The sequence below is a fragment of the Hibiscus syriacus genome, unplaced genomic scaffold (assembly GCF_006381635.1).
Source record: "Hibiscus syriacus cultivar Baekdansim isolate YM2019G1 unplaced genomic scaffold, ASM638163v2 tig00112921_pilon, whole genome shotgun sequence".
Taxonomy (NCBI): Eukaryota; Viridiplantae; Streptophyta; class Magnoliopsida; order Malvales; family Malvaceae; genus Hibiscus; species Hibiscus syriacus.
The window spans coordinates 938,666-960,606 of NW_024063419.1; the positions used below are offsets into that span (position 1 = coordinate 938,666).

A 21,941-nucleotide genomic window follows, 5' to 3' on the forward strand; every position below is an offset into this window, starting at 1 on the left:
ATAATCATTTTCGCGTTGCGATTCACTCGTTGCGATAGTCATTCTCGGTTTCAAATACTAAAATTGAAAGAAACTTGAATGGATTGCATTACTTCAACCAAAAGACAAAACAAAGACAAATACTAACTTCACAGGGTTAAAGACTAAACAGTTTAGCAGTATTGGCAGCAATCGAATGAATATAATAAGCAATTTAAGTGAAATGGTTAATCTATTATTAAAAACACCAGTAAACTTATCATCAATTTCAATATGAAAAACCTAATAATAATGCAAAAATTTCAAAATAAAAATAATTAAAAAAACTAACCCTCGGTGGTTGATTTGGTTGATTTTCAATTTCTGACCGTGAATGATTTCGCCGGAGATGGAGACTGTTATCGTCGTGGGGACTAATTTCGTCGGAGATGGGGACAGATGTCGCCTTAGAGAGTGAGAAATGGAGATGAGACTGAGTTGTGATTTAGGGTTTTAGGTTATGAGTTACGATTACGGGATATACTGTGGACGGTTCAGTGTTCCGATATATTAATATATTCGTGTTTGGAATTTGAAAAAAAATACACGTTAATACAAATGGCGCTATGTAAATCGCATTGCGATAGTCAGATTCGCATTACGATTTACGTATTCGCATTGCGATTTACGTAATCGCATTGCGATTTACGTATTCGCATTGCGATTTACGTAATCGCATTGCGATTTACGTAATCGCATTACGATTTAGGAAAATCGCAACGCGAATTTGGGAAATCGCAATACGATAGTCAGAATCGCGTTGCGAATATGGAAACTGATTTGCAATACCGGAGATCGCGTTGTGAATTATCGATCGCATTGCGATTTAGTTGGTTATTTTGGCAAATCCAAAAAAATTTGATTAAAATCATATATTATAAGGTATTGTTGGTCACTGAGGTTATTTTCTCTTTTTAAAAATAAAATTATAAAAAATTATAAAAGTGATATATGTTATGCTTTAAGTGATCAACTATTTTTTTAACAATCATGATAAGTCAAATAATTAACATAATAATAGAGAAAATGTTAATCATTAAATTAAATAAAAAAATACTTTAAACACCTGATATTATTAGTTGACCCTCATTCTCACATGTAATAGGGTAAGGGGAGATAGGATAGTAGGCTGCGCCAACGTCAAGTTGAGAGCAGCTTTCGTAAGAGACATCCGAATTATGAAATACCCTCTGTGAGATTCAATTCTACTACCCAATATTAAAAGCCTTGTGCTCTACAGCTGGATATACTTTAAATACTTATTTTTCTCACCAAGCCAAAATTAATTATTAAACCTTAATACAATCGTTATCATTGAGTGAATATTTTTAAAGGAAAAAAGAAAAAGAAAAAATGAAAAGGGGGAAAATGGTAGGCAGTGAATAAAAGGGAAGGATGAGGATGAAAACGACCGAAGACGATTTTATAGAGTGGTTGTGTCATTCAGTTCTCAGGTGTCTCTCTCCCACCTCCCACTCTTCCCTTCCCTTCCTTTGGATTAAAAATGGAGGACAACGCTTAATCATTATCTGTCAAAGAAACTAAAAAGCAAGCGATTGGCTTTGCTTTGCACCTCTAATCTCGGGTTCCTCACTTTTACTCTTTGATTGTTTTTGTTTAGGGATTTGGGGTTCCATTTCTTTGTGTAATTGAAGACTTAATACAACGCAATGAGAAGTGGAAGAATTCAGAGCTCTGCTTCCTGTTCAGCATCATCTTCTTCCACATTCCCTCATCCTCCATGCCTCACCTCTGCTTCTCGCCGTTGCAAGTTCCCTCGTCTGTATGTTCTTATCCACTTACGTTTTCTTTCCTTTCTTCGTTTTTACTTTACCCTTGTTTTCCTTTGATACTTTGGATGTTCTCAGGTTGTCGCCTCGAGCTCTTTCTCTCTCTCAAAGGGTGTCTGGAAATTGCCTAGTGCCCGAGACGACTCAGTTCTCATTTTCTAAACAGTCTAATATCATTATCAATAAGAAACATTTGTTTCACGAGGGAGTGGGAGCTTTGGAGACTTCAAACACTCAAGCTGTCTCCACTGGGCCTCTTATTGGCGAGGAAAAGATTGGAGTCTTGTTGTTGAACCTTGGAGGTCCCGAGACCCTTGACGATGTGCAGCCCTTCTTGTTTAACCTTTTCGCCGACCCGGTTTGTTTCATTCTACGCTCCCGTTTCTTCTTCTTTAGCATCTTTAGTAATTATTATGAGTTTATGACCTTTCTTCAGTATGATGACTAATATATTACTCCCTTTTACATGGAGGTCTAATGCTGATAATTTGGTACAAATACAATTGAGTTTATCATGTGAAAAAAAATAACATAATTGTATAAGAAAACCCCAAAATCAATTGGTAACTTTGGAGAGATCCAACTTTAATATAAGGCCACGAAAAATCTGATATGGATGCACAACAACACTGAGCAATTTGGGTATCATGTTAAAAGTGTAGATCGTTTGTTTCAAGTTTACTTACTTGGTTTGCTTTGGTGTGCTACTAAGTTCATCATGATCCAAAAAAAATGTTAGTTATATTTTCATTACGGCTGTGGTGAATCTAGTACAACATAACTTCTTAAAAGAACTTGAATTGCCCTAGAAGAGATTAATATTGTGACCCTTTAACCTCTATATACAAGAAGATAAGGCCCTCCTTATCTATTTCCATGTCTAGTTATATGTGTCGGGTTGACCAAATAAGAATCCGAAACCCCCAAAAAATGAATTTGGTTATATCTTTTCCCTCTATCAAGTTTCTTGGACAATTTTTTTCATTCCATTCTGCTTTCTAGTGTTAATTACCTAATTGGACAGGATATTATACGGCTACCAAGGTTGTTTCGTTTTTTGCAAAGGCCCTTGGCAAAGTTTATATCTGTTCTTAGAGCACCAAAGAGCAAGGAAGGCTGTGCTTCAATTGGTGGTGGTTCTCCTCTTCGACGAATAACTGATGCTCAGGTATGATTGTTTTTGTTATCATTAGAATTTCTTTTGGACAGTTTTATATGTTATAGAACCTACCATTTTCATTTTACTATGATGCTCATTAAGTAATGTGGAAGAGAAAAAATAAATTGCACCTGAACTATTATGAAGTAATTTTCAGGTGACCGAGTATGTTGCCATGCACAAACATGTGCCGTAAACATTTTTTTTATAAGAATTTCAGGCCTCGTTAAACCACCCCTTCTTGATTAATGGAGTTTATATGAACTCCTTAATCAGTGATGTGCCGTAAACATTCACTTTTCGTTAATTTATTTTATGCTGTTATCTGATTTTACTTTTAATGGAAATGTTTTATTTCTTTTCCCCCCTCGATAAGGGTCAGAGACATGTATCCTTTATGTTGCAACCTTGATTCAAATAGTGTTAGAAATATTTAAATGTTGGAACCAGGGTTTCAAATCGCGGTCGCGTTTTCGGTTATTTCAGATTTACCGTGATTGCGGCCGTCGCAGGTAACTCGGACGGCGGCAAAACCGCTATATCGCGGCCGACATCGCGGTGCGGACCGTTTTTTAAAACCCTGGTTGGAACTGGTAATGACAACTATCAACCTAGAGAGTAATTCTTCAAGTTTCAACTTGTATAGATCTGTTCATTTTGTCGACTGATTTATTGTTTTAAATGTATTGTTTTATGTGTAAATGGAAAAATTGATGTGTCCAGATTACTGAAATTTATTTTATTTGTTTGTTGTTGGCTTTTAAAGCTTCCACCTTCATAGAGCAGATATATAATTGACCTTGTTTTGGCTGATGGTTTGGATGGTTCCTTCGCCTGCAGAACTGGAATATGTAGCTTAAGCAATCTTGATCTCATGCATGTTAGTATCTCCTTTTTTAGTCCTTGATTTGTATTGCCCTATCACTATCCATTTCAGGCTGAAGAGTTAAGAAATTCACTATGGGAAAAGAATGTCCCTGCTAAAGTATATGTTGGTATGCGTTATTGGCATCCATTCACTGAAGAAGCAATTGAGCAGGTATTTTTAGTTTTAGTCTTTTTTTACATATATCTTTTGGTGACTGTTTGAAAATTGATGTGGATGCCTTTCCTTATTTTATCACCCACTTTGAATTTCGTTTCTTAAACGCTTGACATTGGGCATGTCAATGATATATTTTTTTTGATAAGATTTGAAGGCTCATTAAAAACCTCCTTCTTGATTAATGGAGCTTGTATAGAAGCTTCTTAATCATCGGAAGGAGAAAAGAGTGCTTATAATTTCATTATAGAAAATAGAATTACAACCTTGGAACAACTATTCCAAAAAACACTTACAAACAATACAGGAGCCAGAAAACCAAACTAAAGAAGCCAACAACATAAAAATCAACCTATACCAGCCTTTGCTAAACCATCAGCATCCATATTCGTTGTCCTTGCAACCCATCTAACAACCCCCCCGAAAGTTCTAAGACTATCAACAATCTCTCTAACAATAAAACCATATACAATTGGACATGAGTCAACATTATTTATCCAGTCTACTGCAACCCTGCAATCACTCTCAACGATCAGCCTATCTTTAACCCTCCCTTGAAAAGAGGCAAAGAAAGAAATACCCCTTTGAATAGCTTTAAGTTCCTTCAATGTTGGAGGTTTGAACCAGCAGGCTCCTGAAAAGAACCTAGGATTGCACCAGATTGATCCCTCATAAGACCTCCAAGACCTGATTCCTTCCAATCACTGCTAGTGGCTGTATCCACATTTACCTTGACGAAACCCATAGGGGGAGGTAACCAAGGGATTATAGAAGACTTCAAGAAATTGTAGGACGAATAGGAATCTCCTATAGAAGGATCAGAAATTAAAGAGTCCTTAGTAATAGAAACATCCTTATTCTTTGCTAGAAACCAAGAGGCCAGCCTAACTCTTGTTAAGAAAAATAATTCAGACTGATCAAGCTTTCCCCCTTCAAAAACAATAAAATTTCTGATTTTCCAGATTGACCAAATAACAGCCCCAGGAATGAAAGTCCATATTGCAGAATTGGATTTCAACTCATCCCAAGCTAGAAGAAAACTTTTTGCTTCTGTAGGAAACACAGAACTAAACCTCCAAAAATTTAGAAATTTGTTCCACAAAGACCACGCAACCGAACAAGAAAAGAATAGATGCGATGAAGTTTCTTCAACCATTCTACAAAGAGGGCATAACTCATCCTCAATACCTTGAACACCTCTTTTAACCAATTTGGTTTTAACAGCAATTTGTGAAGCACAATTTGCCACACTAATGTTTCAACTCTAGGGGAAACCAATCCTCTCCAAACAATTTTATTCCAGAAATGAACATCTTCTGAACCTGATCCACACCTCTTAACACAAGAACCGACTGTATAAACACCGTCCCCACTACCTTTCCAAATCAAACCATCACTAGAATCAAGAGATAGAGAAAAAGAAATGATGCTCACCAAATTACACCATTGTTCAAGCTCCCAATCATTTAAATTTCTTCGAACTTGAACATCCCAAATCCAGCCCGAAGAAAGAAATTCCCCAAACTCACAAAGTTTACCGTATTTATTAGTAGAAAGCGAAAACAGTCTAGGAAACATAATCTGAAACGGAAAATCAGCAGCCCAGTTATCTTGCCAAAATCGAACATGCTTACCATTTCCAACGTGAAAATTGCACAAACTACTAAACTTAGAACTAAAGGAGTCTTGTTTGTAATGGTTATTAACCACTGATCTCCATAACCAGGAAGATTGAGTAGAAATCTTGCTATCAAACAGTAATCTAGAAGAATCAATGTTGTATTTGCTACAAATAAAATTCCTCCAAACAGAACTTCTCTCATTTGCAAACCTCCAAGACCATTTCCCTAGCAGTGCCCTGTTCATACAAATCAGATTCCGAACTCCCAAACCTCCTCATTCTTTGATCTGCAAACATCATCCCATTTAACCCAGTGTATCTTCTTATTACCATTTCCCCCTCCCCATAAAAAAAATAGACATAATTGAATTTAGAGACTTAAGGATAGAAGCTGGAATCTTGAACAAAGATAAAAAATACGTAGGCAGTGAGGAAAGAACCGATTTGATCAAAACCAATTCCCTGCTAAAGATAGAGTAGCAGCCTTCCAACCTGCTAATTTATAGTGAAAATTCTGCACCACTGGTTCCCAAATAACAGAGGAATTCTTAGTAGCACCTAGAGGGAGGCCTAGATAATTAGTGGGGAAGTTTCCCACTGTACAACCAATAGAATCTGCCCAAGTCTTAACCTCCTGTTGGGGAATATTAATCCCGAACAATCTGCTTTTCTTAAGGTTCAGTTGCAACCCTAACATAACCTCAAATACTCTAAGCACCCTCTTCACATTCATAATTTGAGTCTTCGAAGCTCCACAAAAAATAATTAAGTCATCCGCAAACTGCAAGTGCGTAAGATTAAATGATCCTTCTTCCTTGCCAACTGTCATACCAGAAAATAATCCCTCAGAAACACCCCTTCGGATTAATAGATTCAGTAATTCCCCAACTAGATTAAATAATAAAGGTGAGAGTGAACATCTCTGTCTAAGACCCTTGACCATTGGAAACTCCTCGGATGGAACCCCATTGACTAAAACAGAAATTGAAGCTGTAGAAACACATCTCCTAATCCAACTTATCCAAGTGAAACCGAATCCCATCTTATCCATCACCTTGAACAAAATAAGCCAATCAACCGTATCATATGCCTTTTTTAAATCAACTTTAAAAACACAACCTTTTAGCCCTTTCTTCCTCCAATAATCAATACCCTCGTTAGCAATGAGAGAGCAATCCAAAATTTGTCGACCGGGTATAAAAGCAAATTGAGTCGGGCTGATAATATCTCCTATACAACTTTCGAGCCTCCTTGCAAGACACTTGGATAATATCTTATAAACACCTCCTACTAGGCTTATAGGTCTGTAATCATCAAGGCTTCCAATGTTTGATCCCTTAGGAATTAGGGTGATAAAAGTATGGTTAATACCATGTTCCCAATCCTTCCCCACAAAGAATCTGTGAAAAAACTGCATAATGTTTCCCTTAAGAACAGACCAAAACCTTTTAAAAAAACCCATGTTCAAACTGTCTGGCCCCAGAGCTTTATTACTGTCGCAAGACTTTAGTCTCCCAAACCTCCTCCTCGGAAAAATCCTTCTCCAAAAGCATATTCTGTTCGAGTGAAATTCTAGGAAAAACCAAATCAATATCCTCAACGTCTAAAGTAGACCGATCATTGAAAATTTTGAAAAAATGATCTTTGACCTTGGCCTTGATAACAGTTGGATCATGAGTAATATTCCCATCAACTATTAAAGCATTCAAAGCATTTCGTTCTCTTCTAACTGAAGCACAAGTATGAAAGAATCTTGTGTTTCGGTCCCCATCATTAATCCACTTCTTCCTAGAATTTTGAAACCAAATTTGCTCCTCAATTCTATGAAGTCTCCATAATTCTGCTCTACAAACACTAATCTCATCAGCAATCCCCTGAACAGAACTGACATTCAATTACTGGGCATCCTCCTCAAGCTTTTGAATTTTCTTTTCTAAATCTGAGATTGTTGCTCCTGGAAACTGGTTTTTCTTCCCTGCCCATTTTTTGATGGCTGCTTTAGAGTTCCTCAAAATACTTAAGATTCCACCTTTTCTCCCGGGCTTCTTACAATCTGTAATGGAATGTCTTACCATTTCCTCAAAACCGTCCTCCTCCGTTAGATAATTAAAAGTCTAAAAGGCCTTTTTCCCCAATCAATTCCTTCATCTTGTAATAAAATAGCATTGTGATCCGAAATGGATTTAGGAATAAGAGACTGAAAAATCTCAGGAAATGTAGCAAAAAATTGACCATCCACCAAGAACCTGTCCAATCTAACAAATGTTGGATCATCTTGGTTATTACACCAAGTGAACCTGCCCCCATTCAAAGGCAGATTAATTAACCCTAAAGACTGAATAAATTGAGAAAAAAATCCTCATTGAGAATCTATTCTGAGCTCTACCCACCTTCTCATCACACAAGTATACATTAAAATCCCCTCCAACACAAACCGGCAGATTCTGTCCAGAAATGAACACCCTAAGTTCTTCAAAAAAACTTTCTTTTTCTTCCTCCACTGAGGGCCCATAAACATTTATAAGAACACTTCTGAATTGATGCAATCTGAATTTCCCTACAACAGCAATGAATCTTCTGTTAATGCAGTGATTTTCCATCTCAAACACATTTTCATCCCAACAACATAATAAACCCCCTGAAGAATCAACAGCTGGAGATTCAATGACACCCTGAAAAATATTCAGCCCATTCCTTCTCAGAAAAGATCTTTGTAACTTCTCTGCTTTAGTTTCTTGTAGCCAAAGAAAGGAAGGATATGTGCTAGAGACTAATCTCTGAACTGCTTTCTGTTTTTCTCTTCTTCCCAAGCCCTTACATTCCATGAAATTATTGTTAATTTATCCTTCATTAATATTGCTTGAAAAACTGACTTCCCCACTATGGCAACTCAATTGGCCATATTCATGCCCTGTTCTAATTTAATGATTTTATCCAGAAAAGCTTCCTTCCCCTCAATAAAAGAAACACCCAGAATCTGACTCACTTGCCATGTAGCTACTGCTTCATCCAAAAGCTCCAAAAACTCTGAAGAAGATGCTGTATAAATGTTAACATGTTCTAGAGCTTCTCTTACCAATGATCTTTTTGCCCTTTTCTTACAAAAACCAGATTTGGAATTGAACATATGTCTATCCTTAACACAACCCTCTGGCTCTCCATCAAAACTACTAACCACAGCTGTTTCTACTAAATTTGTCTCCTCTCTGCCTTGAAAATTAAACTCTGCTGCTGTAGAAATCTGATGAACTGACGTGCAGACCTGATTATTAGCTTTCTTTGGATCTGAAACAATCTCTGTTACATTAATTCCCTTTGGATTCTCCCCATGCCAATATTTCCTCGCCCTCCTCCTTCTATAAACTCTTCTGTAACTGGCCATTTTCCTTCTCTCAAGAGGCTCACTTTTAGTAGATAACGAGCTTCTATGCACCACCATCACTTTATTTCTTAAGTGGCTCTTCAATAATTCTGAATTAGGATCTATCAGCGAAAAGTTAGATTTAGAATCCTCAATATCTTCACTGGCAGACGAAACTGAAAAGAAGCTGGTCCCCTTATTCTGTTTTTTAACACTGCTAGCCTCTTTAATCCCCCTGTTCTGAACCAATTTACCAAACTTGTCAATTGTATAGCCTGGCCCAGAAGGAATTATCTTATTAGCCCCCAACCCTGACAGCTCATTGTCATCGTATAGGGACTCAGGCCCATCAACCGAAATATTTGAATTTCTGATGCCCAAACCTGCAAAATCACCTACTATGATATTCCCACCATTCTGAACACCTGACAATCCTCTTTTAATGCCTTTCCCATGTTTAGTACATCTTGGAAAGTGAATTTCCCCATCAGACTGTACTGAGCCGAAAGAAGCACCATCATCACTCCATAAGTCAACCTTCTGTCTGAACATCTTTGCTGATTTGACAGAACTTTCCTCATATTCTGACTTCTCCCAGTCTCTACCTTCCTCAGACCTCAACTCGCCAGACTGTTCTCCAACTGCTCCGTTCACCGGAGAAAATTTGAAAAAAAGATTTGAATCTTCATAGCCCGATCCAACTTTGATCTTAACTCTATACGATCTGCCATAGGATCCAAAAGTAATGAATTCTGGAACATCGAAAAGAGTTGCAACTCTCAAAAGAATCCTCGCAGACGTGAGATCCTCCCTTTTCTTAGTGGAATCATGGATTTCTACCATATTTCCCCATCTCCCAGCAACTCGTACCAAGAAGGATTCATTCCAGCATAACAGAGGAACACCAATTAACTCAACCTGACAAAAGGCCATCGAAACTCCATCTTCATTCAGTAAAGGGGCCACTCTGTCAAACCAGACGCCTATTTCATTTTCCTTCTTTGTCCATGCCTCCATCATCTCTTCATAAGATTTGAAAATGATAGCAAATGAATTTTGGACATAACCCCAACCAACAACCTGTACTTCATAACCCTTATCAATGAAAGCCTCCTGAACTGACTTAAAATCAAGGGAAAGCTTAATAATCCCTGTTAAAGATCTCTTTACCCAGCTCGAACTTTCATTAGGACATTTCCAGAACATTCTTCCTAGCTTTCTCCCTGTGACCCCCTTCAAAATATGACTCCTTGTACCCCAATGCATGGTTCTTCATAGCATTAGACAGTAAAGCATCTTTGTACGATCTGTCATCCCTAACACTCCTTCTGAGAAGATCAACCTCCTTCCACTTAGAAGGTCCTGCTGTAAACGAGTCTAGAACCATCTTAACTAGAATATTCCTTACCTCTTTCCTTGGACGAGCAACAGTGTATTTTGCAACTCCAACTGTAATCCTTCTCCCATCTATCAGTGAACCATTTAACATATCAATAGCCCTCTTCAAACCAGATTCCCTCTCAAACTAGATAAAACCGAAAGTGGAGAATCTATATTTTGGATTTCTAGTTTCTTTTGGGATGAAAACTCTCACCACTGTTCCCTGAGCCGAAAAAATACCCCTAAGCTCCTGTCGAGACACTCTCCTACTGAGGTTATCTACAAAAGCTTTCCAGACCTCGTCGAAATCAGACTTCCCCTTCAACTTTTCTCTCTCTACTACTCTCTCACCCATTCTCGTTTTCTTATTTCAGAAAGCTTTTGTACCAAATGTCAATGATATAAGAAACTTTGTAATTGGCAGAACTTCATTCTGATGGTAATTTATAATCAAAATCTGATATTTTTTTTAAGAAAGGGAGGCCTTGTTAAAAAACCCCTTCATAATCGTCGAAACACTAAGGTATCTCGACGGACATTGGAAGGAGGAAAAGTGTGCCTCAAAATTTTATTACCAACCAAGAAAATCAGTACAAAATTACCATTACAGCAACAACACCTTACATACGAAGAAACCTCCTAGAAAAAAAACACAAGCTAATCCAATTCCTATCTTAGCTAATTCATCCGCTTCACAATTCACAACTCTACTGACATGTCTTACAATAACATTCCTATCTACTACCAAAGACCCAATTTCCTTCACCAGTGAACTAAATAAAGCATGATGACAAGAACCCGGAATCTTGATCCAATCTAACGCTTTGTTGTAATCGCTCTCCAAAATAAGTCTTCCCCTTGAGCTCCAATTCGAATTCATGAAGAATAATATACCGGCTTTGATAGCCAATAGTTCGACCAAAATTGGAGTGCCCGAACCAACACTTTCAGAAAAGGTCCCCAACACCGAACCATCTTCATCCCTTAGTAAACCACCTATTCCCCCTTTAGTCCAAAATTTATCCACAACTCCATCCACATTTATCTTGAAGAAACCCTTAGGAGGAGGGCACCAAGACACCGAGCTAGCGCGAGTTTTATTACAACACACCCATGAATCAGCTAAAGCAGGATTACCCACAAGACAATCGAAAGGAATTGGGACAACAGGAAATTTCGCCAAGAACCAAGAAATCAGTATGTGCCTTGTTAAGAACAGCAGTGTGTTGTCTAGCTTCATACCTTAAAAAATTATCGCATTCCTATACTTCCAGACCGACCTTAAAATCGCTCCTGGAATAAACACCCAAATTTTCGAACGAGGCACCAGCAACATCCAAACTGAAACTAGAGTAGCCGGACTTTCTGGAGCAGCAAAAGGGACATCCCACATAAAAAAAATGGACCATAATTTCCAAACTACCGAGCAAGCCACAAACAAATGAGAAACCAATTTCGGAGTCGAACCGCACAGGGGGCAAAGGTTGTCCACGATCCCAGGGACTCCACGTTTCAGCAGCTCAACTTTAACTCCTACCTTCATACGCAAAACCTGCCAGACAAAAACTTCCACCCGAGGAGGAGCCACCCCAAGCCATATAAGATTTGACCAATCTAGTTCCACATTCTCTTTCTCATTTAATAATTTTAAACAAGATCTAACGGAATAAACGACTTCTCTATTTCCTGTCTACACAGAAGTGTCTTCCAAAGAAGCATCAACATAAAACTTGTAGAGAGTAAAATTTATTTCGAGCCAAAGCTCCAACTCCTAGTCCGCAAGGTTTCTCCTCAACTGGATATCCCAAAACCATCCTGCCTGACTTTATTTTCTGAAATCATAAATTCTTCCCCATTTGTTAATCGAAAGAGCATACATCCTTGGATAACGGTCTTTTAAAGAGCATACTCCCAGTCAGCAGTCTCGCTGCCGACATATCCTTTCTCTTCTTGGTCGACTCCTGAATACAGACCAACGAACCCCATCTTTCGGCAAGCCTCTCTAAAAACTTTTCATGCCAACATAATAAAGGAACTCCGAATAGCTCAATCAAACAGTACGCTATTGGGACTCCAGCCAAACAATCAAACCAGAAAAACAGTTCTTCATTCTTTTTATTCCATGTCTCCGACATTGCTTCTGCCGACTTGAAGGTAATAATACACGAGTTCCATGCATAACCCCAACTGGCGACCTTCGCTTCTATTCCTTCACTTGATAATGCCTGTTGCACCAGCTCCATCTCAAAGGTCGATTTGATAATCCCAGTTAACGAATGCTCCATCCAACTCGACTTATCTGGAGGGATGCGCATCTCCCAAACATTCCTCATCCCTGTTGAAACTTGCTGATTACACCCTCTATTCTCCAAGGTTCCAGGTCCATTCATCACCCTCTCATTCAAAACCAATACTTTGTAAGATCTGTCATCCCCTATACTTCTTATGGACTCACCACCCTCTCTGGATATCATCTTTTCACCGCCAGCTAACTTTTTAGTTTCCCCTTGGACTTTACCTGCAACATCTTCTCCCTTTCGAGCTTTTTGATATTTGGCAACCCCCCACTGATGCTCTCTTTCCGTTAATCCATGATCCATTGATATTCGCAATAGCATTCCTCATGCCAGACTCATTCGCAAACTGAACAAAAGCGAAAGTTGAAGTTTTATACTCAGGTTTGTTCATAACACTCGGTATAAAGACCCTAATGACAGGACCATGGAATAAGAAGAGTTCCCTTAACGTTCTCCTTGATACTCTCTTGTTCAGATTATTGACAAAGATTCTCCATTCCTCACCGGAGGAAGGTTGACGTTTCAAGTTCTCTCTCGCTCTCTCTCATTCTCTCTCATCGTAACTTTATCAAAATCTGATTTATCATTTTTTAAATAAGCAATCACATGACCCTTTGGCAATTCCAATGCTCTTCCTATATCCTACATATGGTGTTTGTGTCCCAAATTAACGTTAGACATTTCATATTGGGTAACACATATCAGAAAACTAGCTTTAGATGTTCTTCTGTCTATTGCCATTTGCCACCCTCTAATGTTTCAAGAGAATGTGTTCTTGGAAATGTGTGCATTTATCTAGATCCAACCACTACCATGAGAGACAAATAGTGATATGGAACAATGAAAAGTAATTATTAGATACATTTGTGATAAGTAATGAATATGAAGTTTGAACTGTTATTAAAGGATGGAGGGACCAATCTACGTGTTTCCTTGTGTTGCTTTCCTACTTGTCTGATGAGAGGACTGAGGAAGGATGGTTTATATGCAGTTGCTATATGGGTACCTTTACGTAATAAATCACTAGCGGTCGGTATGGAGACATCTTCCTCTCGATCGAGTCATGAGAGAAAGGGAGAGAGTGTCAGAGAGAAAGGGAGAGAGAGAGAGAGTGCCATAGGCGTCCAGTCCTCCGGTGAGGAATGGACGGCGTTTGTCAACTTTCTGAGTAAGAGGGTAACTTGGCGAACACTAAAGGAAATTTTTCAACAACATGGTCGCGTTATTAGAGTCTACATTCCGAGTAGCTCCACCAAGCAGAACTATAGAAACTACACATTCACTTTCGTTCAGTTTGAGAAGGAAGATGGGTTGATGAAGGCGATTGCAAATGTGAATGGTATTTGGATAGATGGTAAGAAAGTATCAGTTGGTGTAGCTAAGTACCAGAAGCAGAGGTCCAGGCAAGCGGATAATAGAGATGTCAGAAGAGAAGAAGGTAAGTTGAAAATGGGAATGACTTCGAGAAGAAGACTAAGGTCAGTGTCGATCAGTAAATTGAGGGATGAGAGAACATATAAGGATGCGCTGGTCTCTCATGATGAGCAAAGGGAAGTTCAGGGGAACAAAGAGATTAAGGAGGGTCGTCCAGGAGAGGAAGAAGGGCTGAGGAATGTATGGGAGATGCATATCCCATTAGATGAGTATGATTGGGTTAAAAGATCATTGACTGGAATTATTAAATCCCAGTTTGATTTGGAATTAGCGGTGAAGGGGCTGGCTAGCGATGGAATCATAGTCAGGGGAGCTAAATGGGGCTATACATGGAACTCTTGTATCTTAACTTTGACTCAGTGGAAGAATTAGAAAAGGCAAGGACGAGCAGAGGGGAGGAATGTTGTTTTGGTTTGACTGGCTTGACCCGCTTATGAGCGAAGGAGGAGTTCCGTTGGCTTTTTGCTCAGTTGAATTGGTTGGAATTCCTTTATTATGTTGGAACGTATCTTTCTTGGAAAAGTTTCTTTCAAAGTGGGTGAAGCTGATCTGTATTCATGAGTCGACGATCAAAAGGGAGGATATAGCGGTGGCAAGAGCTCTACTGAAGGTGGCCAGTCCGTTCGACATACAGGAATTTGTTTATATGGGTTCGTATGGGCGTTCTTTCAAGGTTAAAATTATTTTGGGGTCGGTTAGTATCAAACAGGAAAGCTTTGCAGTAAAAAAATCTATGGTGGCCGGAGATGGTGTGCACAGTAACGACGCTCAATCAGAGGAGGAAGATGATAGTCATTCAGTCGGGGTTGGTAATCAGGATTTGATAGCTAAGGATTCTAGGGATACATATGTCAGATGGTTAGTAGGGGAAAACTGTACATCTATGGTAGGCGGCAAAGGGGAAGAGCATTTATTGTCGCAGGAACTACAAGGTCAAAATAGTGGTGCTATGATGTCAGAATTACCAGATGGGATTTTGAATTTAAAAGGGGATTATTGAGGTCTTGGGTTAAGAGACGATTTTTTAGTTGAAAGTGTGGCAGCCCAATCTGTGGACTCGAGTGAGGACACCCCATTTTCTTTTATTGGGCCTGTGGTTAATCTAACCAATTTGGGGTTTGGTAAGGGGAATGAATCCCGGTTGGAAAATTTGGTGGAGCCGCAGAAAACTGGTTCGGATAAGTCTAATGTGCAAAAAACGGCTAATGATCCTTCTGTCGTTAGGATACAGCCAGTATCTAGAGAAGATCTTAACAAGTCCAATGAGGTTTTGATTGATGGAGGAGCATTCCTGAACAAAGAAGCTAGTAGTGAGGAAGGTATAGAGGAGGTTAGGGAAGAAGAGTCGATTCACATGGGCAGGAATCAAGGGGTGGTTGTTATAAGGAGCCTCATACTATTGGCCTTAGTAGCTGGAGTCCTTTCAATCAACTGTCTAGGAGTCTGCATTTGGGAAGGTGGAAGAGAGGGTCTGTCTCCAGAGTGTATAGAAGATCTAGAGAAAGAAAGGTGTGGTTTTATCCATGCAGAGAAAATGAGTCAATGTTTCCATTGGAGGTGTCTGATCACAATAGGTCTAGAATTATTCCTATCTCGAGTATTTTACCTATTACTAATATCTCGGGGAAAAGCCCAATTGGGACCCAGGATGAAGATGGTTCTAGCCAGAATTCGGATGTAGTTCGGTCACAGCTTCCCCGGGGAGATGGTGAGGGTGTTAAAGGAAATAAGCCTGGATCAGAAGCAAGGATTGGTATTAGAAGAAAGAAAAGGATACTGATTAGGGAAGCACTGGACGTGGCTAGTATCCTTACTGTGTATTCTTCAAATTTCTCCTTATTTTTAGAAGAAGCGCTGGCTACATGGGAAGTCAGTAAATTGCTAGGGATCTCATTCAAAGAGGGGAAGAAGGCCTTTTTGGATAAAATAATTAATCTGGAGAAAGGTTTGGCTGATCGTAGGGAAGGGGTGGTTCCAGGGGAGTAGGGATCTCTCGGCTGCTTTGCTTTGAGGTTTTGTTTCCATATATATATACATGGTAAAGATGAAGATTATTTATTGGAACATTAGGGGTATCCGAAAAAAGGAAAAATCAAGAGCCGTAGCTACTATGGTCAGGAATTATAAACCAGGCATTCTTCTCATTCAAGAAACAAAGCTGGAAAAATGTTCTCAGGCTATTAGGAGAAGGATAGGTGGAAGTATTCTTAATGGTTGGATTGTCGTTCCAGTTGTGGGGTCTGCAGGAGGATTAATGGTGTTGTGGAATGATAAGGAATTTGAAGTTACAAATAGACATTTAAGCAGTAGATTCATAGTTGTCTTTGGAAAATTTAAGAATTCATGTGATACATGTGTGATTATTAATGTCTATGGTCCAAGCATTGATTCGGAAAAGGAGGATTTTTACAGGGAATTACTGAATTTTGTAATTGCTCAAACAGTATCAGTTTGCATTGGGGGTGATTTTAATGTGTATTTTGATCCGACAGAGAAGATAGGAATGTCTCAGAATTGGTTTTCTATAGCTATTCTAAGAAATTTCCTGAATCAAACTAATTTAATCGATCTACCTATGGTTGGGGGAAGGTTCACTTGGTGTAATAATAGAGAAGCCTCTACTTGGGTCAGATTGGATAGGTTCCTAATTTCTGGGGATTTTCTGATCAGTTTTCCTAATGTTGTGCAAAGCTTGTTACCGAGGTCTTTATCTGATCATAATCCCGTTTGTTTGGAGGAAAAAACTGTTGATTGGGGCCCCAAACCATTCAGATTTTTTAATTATCTTTTAGAGGAAAAAGGTTTTGAGGATATAGTTAAATCATCCTTGGATGTTTCGAGGGGAGTAGGAGTAGGGGCTTTTTTAGCATTCTTCAAGGAACTAAAAAATCGATCAGAGTTTGGTCCGGCAGAAAGTTTAATGGAATTTTTGAGTCCATAGCAGATCTAGAATTGAAGATTAATGATCTTGAATTTAAGGCTCAAGCTGGGGACCTCTGCCAACAGGGCTGGGGGCATCTGCTACAGTTCAGATCGGATCTATGGAGGTTGTATAGGATTGAAGAAAGCATCTGGTTCCAGAAATCAAGGGCGAAATGGATTAAAGATGGGGATAGAAACACTAGATTTTTTCATTTAACTGCTCTAAACAGGAGTAGGAGAAATGAAATTACTAGTTTGAAGATCAATGGTTCTGAAGTTGCTGATCCGCAATCTATTAAGTTGCATATTGCGGCCTATTTTAAGGAATCCTATAGTTCCAAGTCAACGCTGGGTGTAGAGGATTTATCCCTGGAGTTTTCTATGCTATCAGTGTTCTAATCTTTAAAACTTGAGGAGAAGTTCACGGAACAAGAAATATGGCAAGCGATAGCTTCTTCGGATAGTTCTAAAGCACCAGGACCGAATGGCTTTACCATGGGCTTCTTCAAGAAATGTTGGCCGGTTTTAAAGGAACATGTATTGAAGTTTTTCCAGGATTTTACAAGGTAGAAAATGGAACACGGAGTTAATCACGCGTTTATTACACTTATTCCGAAGAAGACTAATCCAGAAAGTGTGGAGGATTTCAGACCAATCAGCCTTGTAGGTAGTTTATACAAGATTCTCTCAAAAGTATTATCTAAAAGGTTGAGTGGCTGTGTTGGGGACATAATCAGGCAATCCCAATTTGCTTTTATTGCGGGGAGACATCTATTGGATTGCGCCTTCATTGCGAACGAAGGTATTGATTTCTAGAGAAAACAAGGATTACAAGGGGTAGTTTTTAAAGTTGACTTCCGAAGAGCATATTACACTGTGGAATGGCCTATTTTGTTTAGAGCAATGAAAGAAATGGGATTTGGAAACAGATGGTCCTCGTGGATTTCTCAATATCTGTCTACAGCTTCTATTTCGATTCTTGTTAACTGGTCACCTTCTGAGGAGTTTGCAATGGAAAAAGGTCTTAGACAAGGCTGCAGTCTTTCTCCACTTTTGTTCAACATTATAGGCGAGATGCTACACTTGATGCTTTCTAAAGCAATCGAGAGGGGTTTATTCCAGGGTATTATTATGGGGAATTTTGGAAATTCTACCATGCTGTCCCATCTACAATTCGCTGATGAATTAATAATTTTTTGTCAAGCCTCTATTAATCAGATCAAGAATGTAAAAAGGGTGCTGAGGATCTTTAGCATTATGACAGGTTTACACCTCAATTTAGCAAAGAGTAAGCTGTTTGGTATCAATTTGGAAGAGGGAGTGTTATCGGATTGGGCAGAGCAAGTGGGTTGTTCAATTGGTTTTCTACCAACAGAATACTTGGGACTTCCCTTGGGAGCTAGGAAAAACACAGAGGCTCTATGGGATCCGGTCTTTAAGAATTTTAGTTCCAAACTTGCGGGGTGGAAAGCGTCATGTCTGTCTTTGGCTGGGAGGACAGTTCTGTTGAAGTCGGTGCTAACCTCTTTGCCGATTTTCTTTCTATCTCTTTTCAAAATGCCGTGCAATATCGGAAGGAAGCTTAATTCCTTAATGGCTAACTTTCTTTGGGTTGAGAAGGGGGATAAGCGGAGGATTCACTGGGTAAATTGGAACACGGTTTACAGGCCTATGAACTGTGGTGGACTTGGTGTCCTTGATTTGAATCTTACTAACCGGGCTTTACTAGGCAAGTGGGTGTGGAAATTTGCCAATGACAAAAACTCTCTGGAAATCTGTGTTGTGTAGTAAGCAAAAGGTCAGCTGGAACACTATGTCTATTGGAAAGGTTACTTCTCCGAAATCTTCATGGATCTTGAGAGGCATTGCTAATAATTTTTCTAAGAATGATTCGGTAGGGAACTTTCTTAAGATCGAATTCGAAGCTGCAAGTAGGTAATGGGAAATCAATTTCTTTTTGGAATGATGTTTGGGCTGATGAGGTCCCTCTTAAAATAATTTTTCCTAGAATCTATGTGCTTTCCATTAATAAAGGGGGGGAGATTGTTGAGTTTGGCAGCTATGGACCGAGTGGTTGGGAGTGGAATGTCCAAACTAGAAGGAATCTGAGTGATTGGGAATTGGACCAGTGGTTGGCTTTGATGACAAAACTTAAGGATGTCAAACTGTCAGAGCTGGTGGAGGACTCCCTTTCTTGGTCTGCTAGCGGAGATAGATTGCTTTCGGTTAAATCGTGCAGGAAAACCTTTGGCTCGGAGGTCGGGAGTAATGATTTGTGGCTACAAGGAGTTTGGAAGGGTTTTGCTCCACCGAGAGTGGAAGCTTTTCTATGGCAACTTGCACATCAGAAATTGGCAGTTAAGGCTGAGTTGGTTAAGAGAGAAGTTTCTTTAGGGGAAGATATACAGTGTCTTTTTGCAAGATTCAGGAGGAAACAGTTCAACACTTATTTATTTCTTGTATTGTTGCTTGGAATTTGTGGAATAAAATAGCTAGCTTCTGGGATATTTCGCTTGTTCTTCCTCAAGACCCTCTTGCTTTGTTTAGTTCCTGGGGTGAGTTGAGGGGAAACTCGACGATATGGAAGTTTTTCCGGGTGTTATCTTCTGGTCAATCTGGAAAGCCAAGAATGCTATAGTGTTCGAAGGTTCTAACCTGGACAACATGTCTCTGTTCTTTACAGTTAGATTCAGGCTATCAAAATGGTTTTTAGCCAAGTTTCCTACGGTTAATATTCAGGAGGATTTGTTGATTGGTAATCCATCTCTAGCAGATGGGTTTCTCTAACTTTAGCAAAAGTTGGTCATAACCTGCGTTGGATTCCCCCCCTGTTGATTTTCTTAAGATGAACGTTGATGGAGCAGTTAGGCTTGGAGGCTCGGGTGGAGGTATAGGAGGTATATTGAGAGATTGGGAGTGTCGCACACTTTTGACTTTTTCAGAGAAAGTTGACCAAGGTACTCCTCTAGCTGAATTAAAGGCTATTAAAAGGGGTATTGAAATTTTTCTGGCTTCAGTTTGGTTTTCTGTTGGGAGATTGATTGTTGAGAGTGATTGCAAGTCGGTAGTGGAATGGATTAAATCACCGGCTTTGGCTCCTGTTTTCTACTCGTCTTTGGTTAATCAGATTTTGACACTTTCAAATGGCAAGGTTCATTCAGTGAGGTGGATTCCAAGAGCGAGCAATGGGGAGGCTGATAGCTTAGCTAAGAAAGGGATAGGTTGACTGTAAAGCCCTGTCACTGGATTTTCTGGTCCAGCGAAACGGTCTATTAGAAAATTGTTGTTAAGTTTTATGGGATGTATTGTGGTGTAGTGTTTAAATATTATGTAAGATTGTATTATCAATAAAGTTTTTAAGGCACTCTTTTCCTCCTTCCGCTGATTAAGGAGCTTACCCCTAAGCTCCTTTAATCAAGAAGGGGGTTTTTAACGAGGCCTTCCATTCCTAACAGAAAAAAATATGCAGTTGCTATATGTCTCTTGAAGCAGTTAACTTTAGCCTCCGATTCTAAATCATTTGAATTTATTGGATGAGGATATCACTTTACATTTTCGATTCTTCGTGAATTTTTTTCAATCTTGATTTAATATTTTATGATGCAGAAGTAAGTGAAACCAACAAAATGTTGTTTAAGTATTGTAATGCTTCAACTGTAAGTTATCATTTCTATGTGGACATTTTAAACTTTATCGCTTGATTTTAAAATTTATGGATTGCTACTATATGCTTGCTTTTGTATAATTATATTTAACCGACTTGAAGTTAGGTGTCAACTTGTTTTCTTCTATTCCTAAAACGAGTCCACTTTTTCACAGATAATTTTGTGTATTTAGGAGTTCCATTAAGGTATTACTTGTATAATCTGCGTGTTTCTTCTGTCTATATGGTGTCCTGTGAATGCATCATTGATCTGGGTTAAAAGACGATCTTTGTTTCCTCTGCCTTCTATTATATGACATTGATTCTGGTTATATATAATTATTTGTACTTTCCTCCTAACAATATTGTAGATAAAAAAGGATGGAATAGAAAAGCTTGTTGTACTTCCACTTTATCCTCAATTTTCAATATCAACTAGCGGTTCAAGTCTTCGACTCTTGGAAAGTATATTTCGGTGAGGAATGAGGAAACTTTTCTTGCATTCCTTGATGTAAATTTGAAGTATAATCTAAAATCTATGTTCCTCTGACAATGTAATCAATTTGAAGCATAATAATACATGCAAATGTTCCTGTTTCTGATCAATAGAAGTTTGATTTTGGTCTTGATTGACCAGTCAAAATCACGAGCTCACTGAAAGGTTGAACTTTTCTTGTAATAATCTATATTTGCAATGGTAGATAGCAATTTTGACAACTGAGTTTTCACTTGATTCCTGCTTATTTGGTTCGTAGTTTATGACTTTCAAATGTTCCTGATATTTTAAAATATTTCAGAACCAGATTTTAGAATTGCATCTTGGTTTTTAGCTAAGTTTTAGATTCTGTTATTTCTATGGATTCTCTAATCGGTGACCTTTCCCTAGGGGATTCATGCTTCCCACTCAACAAATCGATTGTTTCTACAATTCCTTGGTCCCCCCTCCTAAGGGCTTTGTAAAATTGAATGTGGATGCAGCTACAAGTTGTGATTGGAAGAGCAGTGGAGTTGCGGGTATTCTAAGAGATGAGGAAGGTCTTCTTCTAGGATCTTTTAAGGAGGCTACTGGTTCGGGTCCACCTTTTTTTGATAGAATAGTAGGCCTCACTAAAAACCCCCTTCATGATTAACGGAACTTGAAAATAGTTCCTTAATCAGCGGAAGGAGGAAAAGAGTGTCCTAGGAATTCATTAACCTCAAAACATTACAAAGTAATACAAAGTCTAATCTCCCTCCAGAGATTAAAAGCCAAAAAGAAACAACCCTTAACAGAA

At 38.8% G+C, this 21,941-nt stretch overlaps 1 protein-coding gene across 2 annotated transcripts in view; it reads left to right on the top strand.

The window, feature by feature from the left end:
• The first annotated feature begins 1,395 nt into the window (after positions 1-1,395).
• The window catches only part of LOC120184540 (ferrochelatase-2, chloroplastic-like), a 52,445-nt gene continuing 31,899 nt past the window's right edge, over positions 1,396-21,941 (top strand). Inside the window, exons 1-4 of one of the 2 annotated variants that reach the window (XM_039188973.1) lie at positions 1,396-1,801; positions 1,887-2,166; positions 2,833-2,976; positions 3,905-4,006. In XM_039188973.1, the coding sequence (XP_039044904.1) occupies positions 1,689-1,801; positions 1,887-2,166; positions 2,833-2,976; positions 3,905-4,006 (639 nt within the window). In that variant the 5' untranslated portion in view covers positions 1,396-1,688. The remainder of the gene's footprint in view (positions 1,802-1,886; positions 2,167-2,832; positions 2,977-3,904; positions 4,007-21,941) is intronic. The other variant, XM_039188972.1, reaches the window with a different exon arrangement.